Source organism: Microtus oregoni, unplaced genomic scaffold, assembly GCF_018167655.1.
Source record: "Microtus oregoni isolate MIOR12 unplaced genomic scaffold, Mior012 000110F_ref0000174, whole genome shotgun sequence".
Classification (NCBI taxonomy): Eukaryota; Metazoa; Chordata; class Mammalia; order Rodentia; family Cricetidae; genus Microtus; species Microtus oregoni.
This window is the reverse complement of record NW_024544728.1, coordinates 2469319-2481198: the sequence shown is the minus strand read 5'-3', so window position 1 is coordinate 2481198 and position 11880 is coordinate 2469319. Positions and strand designations below refer to the sequence as shown.

The window sequence follows — 11880 nt, the reverse complement described above, 5'->3', positions numbered from 1 at the left end:
AAGTGGTTTGGGTTTTTTTTTTTTATCTGTTTGTTTTGTTTTGTTTTCTCCTTAAAAAACAAGAATTTTGCCTAAAATATCAAGGATATTAACTTGAGGACTGTGCCATGCATTTAGAGTCTAAATTTGACAATTGCCTCATGGAACCCTGTTTTATTCACCAAGTGTCCTCAGGTGGCCTGCTTGGGGTGGAGGTGGGGCAGTCAAAGTCACAGTTGTCCTGGTTGGCCAAAGAGATGTGATACCTGGTACCTCTACACTAGCAAATTTATGGAGATGGTAAAAATATGATTTGGTCATTTTAAGTCTCTCTCTCTCTCTCTCTCTCTCTCTCTCTCTCTCTCTCAGGCTGTTTTCTGGAAGTCATTTTATTTTCTTTAGGGAAAGGGATCTTAGTCTCTGGAATGCTATGCGATGCCCTTGCCTATGACAGAGTTGGCCTGAAGGTCAGACACCACAATCAATAGGAGGGCTGGTTGCTGCAAGGTGCTAATTGACATCCCCCAAGAGGAACAGTGTCAACAATCAATAGAGGAGACACTGGCGTAGGTAGATTTATGGCTTTGATTTTGAAAGGGTGCGGGAATGCCCAGTGATGCTCTGCCCTGCACTCGTTTTGAATGTTAATGTTTTCTTGAGGATGATTTCAGACTCTCTGCGAGGATACTGCCTCTACTCACTGAAGCAGAATCCTCTGAAGAGTTGCTGAGGCGGAACTGAAATCATGGCTTGCCTCAAAGAAGCAGCTGTAGTGGCCGCTAACCGTGCCTCCCACGGGCGGAAGATGCCCCTTTCACTCGGGGTTTTAATGGGATATTTCTAAGCCCGAGAAAACAGCTTTGGAGCTGGGGTGTGCCCTCGCTGCTCGCTGCTACCTCTGCCTACTGCTTGAACTCAGCCGGGCCGGAACGAATGGAAACGAGACAGGCTTCTAACTACCTGTAACTGTTTTCACCAAGGAATGGATCAAGCGTCTGCCCAGCCAGATCCAGGTACTTGATCATAACTGTGTCTTTGAGCTAATTAGGCATTTTTTCCTGTAACTTTGTAATTTATGCACGAGCCATAATCACAGACACCTTTTGGGTCTAAGTTCTGCATTTAAATTGTACTGTTAAAGTCTGTTTAATCACCAGCTAGGGAAAGTTAGTCCAGGAGGGTAGAATGTAACAGCGACTCTCTTCTGAAAGCATGCTTGAGTTTATCATGGTTCTGGGACTGCATAAAAAGTAGGAAAATAAGCTTTCCCCCCTTTCTAAGCTGCAGTAAATTATTCTTCAAAACTGTTTGCTCATTATTACAGTTTCTGCCTTCATTTGAAACACGCAGCCTTCTGAAAGGTAATAAGAATATTTTGATTTGTTTACAAAAGCTCACGACTCAGTAAAAAGTACTCAGCGCTGACTGCCCCCAGGCAGCCTTTTGAGGTGCTCCTTCTGTACTCCAAAACACACAAGGAAAGAGACAGGAAAGCAAGAGGAACAGGAGGGCTCATTACTTGAAGTTTACAGTCCCCCTTTGCTAATGGTGCCTTCAGGTTTCCCAGTTCTGGGCTGGATACTGCAAGGTCGACCTCTGATGTTCTCAATTGGGCTGCCCCCTTGCCTCGCAGTCTCTTCCAAACTCTCTCAGCAGGTGTTAGGAGGAAGATGATGTGGAGAAAGAGCTACAAAAGAGACCAGGGCTCTAGCTAAAGAGCCGCGTCCCCTGATGACCCAGAGGTGACAGCAACAGTGACAGAGTCCACTCCGGAATCCAAACAGCCGTGTCTGCAGATTGGCTTTGCAGGGACAAGCAGAGAAGAAGCCTTCCAGTACAGCAGAGTGGACAGGCACTCTGCAGAAACTGCCTGTTGACATTTGGAGCTGACCCGTTTTGCATGCCTTTAAAAAAAATACTGCTCGCGAGCTCTCTAGTATGCTTGAGCATATTTTTCCAGAGTATAAAATAATATTCACCCTCAGCTGTCCTGTGAATTTTGAAGTTGGTAGGGATTGTGTTGGAACGGGAGGGTTATATTTAGAAAAAAATACGTTGCCACGTATTTATGACAACCAAAATTAAAGATGGGTTGAGAGGATTTAAAACATATAACACACTCAGAAGTCCCAGGACATGTTTACCTGGCCTTCTCAGATGATCACCTGGACCAGGAATTCCTTGAACTTATAGGAAACATTTTGAATCCTTCTGTGTACACACAAGTGTGTAGGCACTCTTCTCGGGGATGCTATGCAGGGTTTCTGGAAGATTCACACAACAGTGACTGGATTACAGATCTCAGTACTTGAAAAATTGCTAGCCATTTGGTCTTACTGAGTTAACGAGGAGTCCCGTATAGAATTTAGCTCACAGTTGTAGGAAGTGATGGGCAGTAGACTCACTGGGGAGGTTCGTGTACGTGGAGTAAGTGAGTGTGTCAGAGAGAGATGGAGGGGAGAAACTTCAGGTCTGAGAGTAAGAATGTGGCTGAGACTTTAGCACAAAATATGGGCATTGAGTTTACTGAGCCTCAATCCTTGCAAGTCATGGTCCTGTTTCAGTAGTTAGCTCTGGTGCTATTGCAGAATACGGCAACACTTCAGGTAGTCTCTGCCAGACACTACAAATAAAGTCAGCCCTGCCTATCTAGCCAGTTCCCTTCCTGTTTGTCTAAACAGCTGTCTCTCAGCTCTGCCAGGTAAATATAAATGAAGTAAATATGATCTTTTCATAGGACAGAGTGTCCTGTGAGTGCAAACTGGACAAGCCGACCATTGCTCTTGTTTCAATGGATGGACTGTGTTTACATCAGCTTTTAAAAACATGTCAACCCACGAAATTAGATTTCTGGCCTAGAAGTTTTAAAAACTAGTCATGGCAATTATGTGGTTTAGGAGTACCTAAAACACAGACAGCCTTGCTTAACTATGAGACTGTTAACAGCAGGGGATGAGGCTTTCAACTCATTCTAACACAGCCTCTGGAGGAAGGGGAGATGCTACTCTTTGGGTAACTGGACAGTTTATTCATACCACTCCATGCCTTTGTGTGCTATATTTACATAACAGAAACTAGAAATAAAACTCAGTTTACTCAAAAATAGTAAAGAGAGAAAACACGATTCCCCTACTGCTTACTAACTGAACCCCTGGAACGTGCCAAGAAGAGCTGCCAAGGGACCACAGCTGCCGTACCCATCACCACAGTGCATTCCAGGAGGGAAGGCATTTGGGCCCCAAGTCTGAGGCTCTAGAACCAAGGGTCTATGCATTTCTGCACAGCGAGGTAACAAATACACTTGGCTATGTGTGTCTCTGCCACTTTAAAAGTAAGTCGCAGCTCTAAGCTATACTTTGCTCATAAAAACGTATTTTTCCGCAGGGCGGTGGTGGCGCATGCCTTTAATCCCAGCACTCGGGAGGCAGAGGCAGGCGGATCTTTGTGAGTTCGAGGCCAGCCTGGTCTACAAGAGCTAGTTCCAGGACAGGAACCAAAAGCTACGGAGAAACCCTGTCTCAAAAAATCCAAAAAAAAAAGAAAAAGTATTTTTCCTGTTTGTGAAATTGCGTAATGAGATGCAAATTGGATAGAATGTCCAAGGGCTTCCAGCCTTAGAAGGGTACCTGTTGACATTAATAGTCCCTGTGTAAGACATTAGGATTCAGGATATTGTAACTGGCTGAAATACTTCTTCAAGAGGCAGATTATGTAAGAATGACCTCTTCAGTGGACGGGTAGTCGCCTATGCCTGGCTGAATGTTTTATTAGGTTTTGGACCCCACCCATCAACACTGAAGCCAAGGAACTACCAGCTTTTCAAATCATAACTCTGAATGTGTCATGGTGACTGAACTGTCTGTGATTTTTTGAAACAGGACCTGTTTTTAACACAATGATCTCATATTTTAGCTCAGCTGAATGACATGTGGTTTTATCTCTTCATTGACTAAGTTAGCCAGAATCTTGCATTTTGAGTTCAGGTTCCTGGACTATAAAGGGGTCAGAAATTTGATCCAATCTGTACTCAAAACAGGCAGAATCCCAGAACTGCGAGGAATTTTTCAGGTGCTTGTTGTATCCTAGGGGAGGAGGCACACACACCATGGAGACTTGTCCTTGGGACGCATCTGGAGGCAGAGCAGGGAGTGCCATCTTTAGGAAAGCAGAGCTGTGAGGGCTTAGCTGATAACGACCCCGAGAACACGGAGCAATTCCACTGACGGACAGGGAGAGGAGTGTGTACTGTGCACAGAGCCAGGAGGTGTTATTGAGGGCGTCCTAAGAGCTGTTTTAGGTGAGCAGGCAAAATCAGAATGTTGTCCTCAGGTGCTCCATCACCTGGGGCTGTATTTTGACCACTATGTTGGCCATTTTACTAGAAGTCAAATGTGTTTGCTTAATTTTGAACAGGAGAATAAATCGATATCATAGAAGACTCCATCGCTATAACATTTACTGCTCTGTGGTCCAGGAAGCTTCAGAGCATCCCATTCCGCCCCCTTAACACACACCCCAGATCTGTGGGCACAAGGGTACCCAGGTCTCTGGGGGGGGAAGAGTGGCTAGATGAAGAATGAACAGAATGCAGGTCTAAGAAGGGCAGATACACAAAGAGAAGGATGCTTTGTGACTACTAAGGTGGGAAAGGGTGACCGACAGTGAGGACGGACCTGATTCAGCTGGGCTGCTCACAGTCTGCCAGAGGAGTCAGGGTACTTCCTCTGTCCGTGTCAGAGGCTCCATGGAGATTGACTTGAGAAGAGGGGTGTGTTATATAATTTCCCATGGCATCTTTGAAGTGAGGTTTTGTTTGCTTCGGTATTAAAATTAGACTTTATTTCTCGAGCGCACACAATTGGACCTGGCAGAGGGACGACACAGATGCTCCGAATGCTGGGGACAGCCCACCAGGGCCAGCCACTGCTGTGAGTAACCGTGGTCCTTCTTTATACTTAAAACAACCGCCGTGTGCTATCAGTTAGGCTTAGGACGGCTGTGCCAAAATCTTCTGGGATGATTTGTTTCCTCAGATGTCTTTATTCATCTAAAATAAAGAAAAAAAAATCTCATTGTCTCTGTTTATAAAAGAAAAGCTTTATTACTTAGCTAAATATAATGCTAGATATTTTGGAAGATATTACTAAAATGGGGACATTTTACGAAGACAGGCTTTTAAAAACTTAGGTGTCTGAACATTTGCGAGTCGTGGTAGTTAAGTGATAAAGGTTACGTCTTCCTTCTCTGTCTTTTATCCCGTTTCCTTTAATTTACACATGCAGTTGAACATTTTAAATTTGTAAGTTGCTAATTAGCTGATTGCCGGCTTCAAATTAAGCATCGTCTTTGAGAGATTTCAATCGATTCTAAGTGAGTTTATGAAGTGGTTGGCATTTGTTTCTGAATATCTCCCGGTCCCCCGATCCCTTGGTAACCATCTCTTTTCCACCCACCATTTATCCACCTGCTAAGGGCACCCATGGCTGCTCCTTCTCCTCTCTCATGGGCACATCGTCCCCTTAGGGAGCTTTACCCCAGCCCCCGCATTTCTTGGCACTTTTATCCTGTCTCTTGCCTCTTTTCCTTTTCCTTTTCGGGACAGTCCTCATAGGGAAGTTACTGCTCATGGGGTTAGTGCGTCATTTTCCTTACTGAAGTACTAACTTAGTAAGAAGATTTGGTTATTGGAGCAAAATGTGTTATTTTAGTAAGAATTTGCTCACTGTGGTGTGCTGAAAGAGGAGGGGTTTATAGTTCACAATGTGCTAAAAAAAGTTATTAAAATTCTTTCACTTGTTTTTCTTATTGAACTGGTATCAATCTATCTGTCTATTATTATCATCATTGTCTATCTATATGCATGCAGCCTTTCCAAAGAAGGTGTCAGGTTCTAAACAAGGATTAACCAGGTTTTTGCCTCTTGCCTGTTCCTCTCTCCCTCCCTTCCCTCCTTTGTGCTCCCACTCTCTTCCCTCTTTCAGGGGTGTAGGGGGTGAGGTTCTAGGGATAGATCTGAGCCTGACTATGTGACTTGTCACTGAACTACACCTCCAGCTGCCTTTTGCCTTGTGACCAGCAAACGGTAGTAAACCAGAAATTAAAGCTATTAAGCCTCTGTAATAGTTATCTGTGAAGAAACAAAGCACCAGAGTCCTTTACAGAGTCATTCGGGGCAGTGAGGTGGTTGGGGATGAGGGACAGGCAGTGTGAGGAAGAATGAGGCTGGATCCTACGGGTTCCCATGGGGCTGCTTGTTGCTGCAGACGCAATAGTGTGCGTGTTTGTGGTCTTGAGTTACGGGTAAAGCCTAAGAAAGTGAAACACCGATCCAGGGCAAAGGGATGGCCATTTGCCCCATTTGAAGAAGGTCAAAGAAAATGATTTCTTGGCGTTAAGATGTCTCTCCCGTTGCTCAGACACCAGTAGTGGGAGAAGAAATGGGGCCTGAAGACGGCTTTGCTGCTCTGGTAAGCCAGCTTCTAGCTTGGGGTTCATCTTCCAGGTCTACGAGTTCTCTCTCTGGCTCTCCCCTGATTTGATTTGACATCACAGATCCCAGATATCTTTAATTTTATAAATGTATATAATTAGTTTTCTTTTCCTACATTTACTTTTCGGATTGTGCGTTGTTTTCATAAAAGACATTCAAGAAATGCATACTTTGCTGTGTTGAGAACAAAGGAGAAGATGCTGACTTCATTTGGGCCAGAGGGAAACTAGACACAGAATGGGATTCTGGCGAATAGCAAGGACAGAAGGGGTCACAGGGAGGGGAACTCATAGGACAGGAAAAGGCGAGAAAGAACATGCCAGGGGCAGTTGAGACAAGTGCTAACCCACCATCAGATGGCTCTCCTTTGTGCTCTCCTACTCTTGGATAATTTTATATTTGGAGTGATTAAGTCCAATGTGGCTACAGATGGCCCTAGTCTCTTATAATAAGGAAATTGCACTGGAGGCTCTAGCTACTGTCCTGTCCTCTTCTCCAGACCCTGTGAGAATTAACACCCGAGGCCATGAGGATACTTTAAAAACAAGTGAATTTGACCCAAATCCAACCTAGCAATATCTCCTGTATTTCTAAAGGGCTTATTTTTTTTTAAATACAGTTAAGTTTTATTTCACCTTTTCTTCAAGAGAGGCACGAATCATGAATGAGACTTCCGACTGTTTCAGCATTCACGACAAAGAAAATGAAAGTGGTTGAGCTACAAAAGGGTCCTTTACCCCCCAACTGGTAACTGCATCCTCCCAGACACCAGTAGCCATCCTCTTTGTAAGCCCTCTTTTTTTTTTTTTTTTTTTTTTTTTTTTTGGTTTTTCGAGACAGGGTGTAAGCCCTCTTTTAAATAGAATATATTTGTTGATGTGCCAAATTACATGCGCTCTGTTATAAGGGGATGATTGGAAGTGAACTGAAGAAGCTTTGTGTTGACGCTTTAGATCATAATTTTTCTTTTTATTTGGTTGCTTACTCTCATTGAAGATAATTTCTATGGACACGTGTTAATTTCTATAACCAAACATTCTGTTGTGTATTTTGTCTTACAGAAAAAAAATCATAAGCAGTGTGTCATATCACTTTCGATATCGTCTTGTCTAGTATGTAGGCTTTTCTTTACAAAGTGTAAGCTGGTTTAGCACAGTACCTGAAGATTTTTAATTACCTTTCTGTATTCTGTTATTTGCTTTTAGAAGCAAATAGTAATAGCTAAATGCCTCAATTTTAACAGTGAAATGTAATAGTTCTCTCTCTCTCTCTGTCTGTCTCTCTGTCTCTGTCTGTCTCTCTCTCTCTCTCTCTCTCTCTCTCTCTCTCTCTCTCTCTCTCCCCGCAATGGTGTTAAGTGATAGGAAGCCATCCACAGTTGAGAAAGCTACCGTTTTATTTGTAGCAGATCAAACTCATTTCCCCTTGCTCAATTCTCTAGGTCCTCCCCAGGGTTTAGTATTGAACCTGGTCTCTGTCCGTTGAAGAACAAAGATAAAATACCTTCCTTGATGGTTTAGGAATCTGCTCCACTCCTTTCCCCTCGGCTCAGGCAGCAGAAAGCAGTGTCTCTCTTAGTCCTGTCTGAAATGAAACGGCACTTTGATTTTTTCTTCTTCTTGTTACACTTTTCAAATTTCACAGACTTCATCTTTGTCCCAGTACTGAGAGATATACAGGGACTTCTGAATGCATTTTCACCACTTACTGACCTCTCTGAGGTCCCATGCTTGTTTAACAGCAAAGAGGAGTCCAGACTCTGAAGCCCAGAGCCCAGTGCTTCCCGTGCGAGTTTCTGTACTAAACATCTTTTCTGGTCTCAGTTTCCTGGCCCTGGAGTTGTAGAGGTCCCTGCTTGCGTGACTCACGGATGTCACGTGTATCACAGTGCTGGCACATCGGTGCTGCTCAACCGTTGATTGGCAGCATTCTCATAACGGTGTGAGAATAGCATGACTGTATGAAACGGGGGGAGTCTGGGGCAGAGAGGCTGCATGTCTAGTTAACGGCACACGTCGCGCCAACATTGGTTTGCGTATCTTGTACGGATCTTCTTTGTTGTATTTGCACTCCCTGCCCATCCCTCTTGGTCCCTGGTGGCCGTTCTAAGGACAATCTGGTAATTTTGTGCAAAAGGGTTATATTACTCTCCTCACTCATGCAGAACTAAGTCTCCCTGGTGTGAAGGAAAGTTGGCTTATAGACTGTGTCTGAGAAGTATGGCTGTGATTCAAGAACGGGAGGTTCCATTCTGATCATTACTTCCTCTTCTTTCCTTTCTTTCTCCCCAAAGATAACACGGCCTCTCCAGGAAGCAGCCACCATGATCTCTGCAAACTGAGGATGGAAGAACGGGGAGCCAGGAAAGTCTGTGCTCTGGATTCCCTGGACGATGGATGGGGGACAGCCCATCCCTTCACCTCTGGTACCCCTTGGGAACTTATCAGATTCTAGCATGTCTCTGGAACAGAAAACAACATTTGTTTTTGTGATTTTGTTGTTCATCTTTCTGGGCATCCTCATCGTCAGATGCTTCCGGATTCTTCTAGACCCATATCGGAGCATGCCAACCTCAACCTGGGCTGATGGGCTTGAAGGCCTAGAGAAAGGGCAGTTTGACCATGCCCTTGCCTAGCAGGGATGGGGTAGGCTGCCCTCCTAAGGAGGCAAAGTGTTTTATGTCTGATCGAAGCTTCCTTTTTGTTAACATTCTCAACAAATCAAATTTTAGCCATATCTGACCTTAGGACAATGATTTGTTATTTCATAAACATGATATTGTGTTAAAGGTGTCTTATTTGAGGATAGTGGAAAGTTTGTATAACGTTGGAAGGTACAGACATCGGTGTTTACTTAATGAAGGGATATTGTTGCAGATGTGATTGTATAACCAAGACTCCTCTGTCAACTGAAGAATCTCTGATCAGAGCAGAGTATAAACAAAAAGAAAATCTGATCTGTGTGAGAGGACCAAGCTGAGAGGAGACCACCTTGCTTAAACAGTGCCTCTCAGTTTCATTTTGTACACCCTGGGCAGAGTGATGAGGCCGGGGCCGAGACAACCGTAAACCGGCACCCATTTTATCCCCAAAGCAGAGAGCACTAGGCCGCAGACAGCTAGATATTTACTTGGTAAACTTGGATGAGAATGCTATCATTTTCATTTTTACATAACATTAAACTCAAAAGTCTACAGAGTCTTGAAATGACCAAGCCAAACCCAATCTCTGTATTCCTATGGCTAACACGTGTGGATGCACCGATGTATAATCTGAATTCATTGTCTTTACATTTCTGATAGAACTCATGGATTACAAGTGTAGCTTCAGGGCTTCGTTTTAAAAGGAAGTTCACCGCTTAGCAAGAAGACTGTGGTTATAAGAGGATTATGTGTTTATATCTGTATATAGTTATCAAATAAAAAAATTTCAAAATGCGGCAATAGAGCCTCTCATTTTGCTGAAATAAATGCTGGTGGTGTGTGGTAGTAAATGGGTTAACATCATCCCGAAAGAGGAGAAAAGGAAAAGTCATCCCATTCACGCCTCCCCCACTTCATGAAGGGTGCCTACAACACAGTGCAGCCTATTCTAAGGAGGATTAGGAGAAAGGAAGGTTATCCAGGAAAGGGCAGGGGGTCCAAGAGAGGGAGATGGATTCTATCGGTGTGCATGCGTGAACAGTCACAAGCCTGGAGAGAGAGTTAAGTGGGAAAAGCCTATGACCCACTGTTGAAATGACACCTCAGAATCATCTGGGGAGCTCTATATGTATTCTGACTTGTCTCATAAATGTCTCACATGGCCATGGTAAGAATCTGTCTAACAATATGGAAGAACGTAAGAAGTAATAGCAGTCTCGGGTGCGCAGTAAGTTTGAAGCCAGTCTGGACTACATGATACCCTATATGAAATAAACAAACAGTAACTCTCAAAATCCTACCCGAGATTCTCCTAACTACTCGGTTTCTCCTCGGGATAGACTTCAGTCTTCCATCCTAGGACTTGAGCCTATAGATTTGAGCTGCTGAACAATGATTCGGAAGATAAAACATGGGTAGCGATGGGTGTGAGCTGAAACCACCAGTGTAGACAGCGTTCCAAAAGATGGCTGCTCCTGTGCAGTCATTCACATCGGAGCTGTCGGTAAGTTACTGTTTTGACAGAATCTAGAACTTGACCTAGGAGGAGAGGGGTGGCATGGATGTATTTAAAGAAGGGGAAGAGAGCAGGCAATATGATAAGGAATTGATGGTTTGAGTGGGGAATTTGGGCTGGGAGGGCCTGGCTGGAGGAGACAGTGGGGCTATCCTCATGAAAGACACCAAAGTAGGGCTGGAAACCCACTGGTGATAGTGGGAGTCACTGTGGATTTATAATAAGGAAAATGACATGAAGAACCTGGTGATAATTTCAGTTTCTGCCTCCTTCCTTGGGGCAACCCCAACTTCTATTTATATAAGGGAAATAAACAGAAATATCCACCCACCCTGTTTAATGCTTCTGAGTCCAGGCCTTGCCTGTAAGCACACTGGGCCTCCCCAAGTCGGCTCTTCCAGGCTTTCTCCTTTTATTGCCTGTTCTATTTTTTCATTAGATTACAGCTCCTTATTCTGTTGCCCTCACCGAGTCCCCATCCCCACCCTCTGTCCAAAGCAAGAGTACCACAACAAGTGATAAAAAGCTTTGAGCTCTTCAGAGTAAATTGACCCCCATCACCCCCTGCCCTGAGACATACTCTCAACTTTTTGGGGTAAGAAGCATATTCTAAAAATGTCTGGCAAGACGCCCACCCCTACCCCCTGCTTTCTGGTTATAGGAGTTACAGGACAGCATTGCCTATCTTACAAGAAATTAATAATGAGTTGACCTTTATCATGTAGATCTGCATCTCAGGATAGGAAAAAAAAATGCTTCCCAATGTTGCTCCAGATTTGCTTTTTGATTCAGAAAGAAACATAGCAACGCCATTTGTAGTCTGAGCTCTAAATTACAAGTACATGGTTTATGTCCTTCAAGACACCCCAAGTTTTAGATCAACATCTCTTCCTCCAAGATCCCTGTTTAAATATAAACAGGCATAAAACATGTTTAGCTTAGGGTATGAAGGAGATGAACTCAACTCCTGCTGTTGGATTTGTAAGCATACTGGTATGGAGAATGCTATTTTCAAGGCTTAAAGAGATGAAGGAAGATACACAACTTTAGGAGGCAGCAGCTAGATTCTGCAGATATTTATATATGTAGAAAAAAAATAAATCTATACAAGTTTCCTTTTTATTGTCCTCACTGCATGGTGTGATACTCAAACGCCTTCAGATTTTAAATATATTGATGCATTTGCTATGCCAAAGAAAATTCCCCATAAGTAATTAAAGCATGAACCTTGTAGTGTTAGGATGTCAGTTTTCA

General features: G+C 43.7%; 1 protein-coding gene across 4 annotated transcripts; it reads left to right on the top strand.

Annotated features, from left to right (window-relative positions):
* The first annotated feature begins 397 nt into the window (after positions 1-397).
* On the top strand, positions 398-9903 carry LOC121443628 (cortexin-3). Of its 4 annotated transcripts, none has more exons than XM_041645448.1 (4): positions 398-549; positions 651-992; positions 4829-4907; positions 8763-9903. In XM_041645448.1, the coding sequence occupies exon 4, from the start codon at positions 8862-8864 to the stop codon at positions 9102-9104; it is 243 nt and encodes an 80-aa protein (XP_041501382.1). In that variant the 5' UTR covers positions 398-549; positions 651-992; positions 4829-4907; positions 8763-8861; the 3' UTR covers positions 9105-9903. The 4 variants fall into 4 exon arrangements, with proteins under 4 accessions (XP_041501382.1, XP_041501383.1, XP_041501384.1 ...); XM_041645449.1 differs by having other exon boundaries at positions 640-992; XM_041645450.1 differs by adding an exon at positions 1304-1340 and having other exon boundaries at positions 398-992.
* Positions 9904-11880: the final 1977 nt, after the last annotated feature.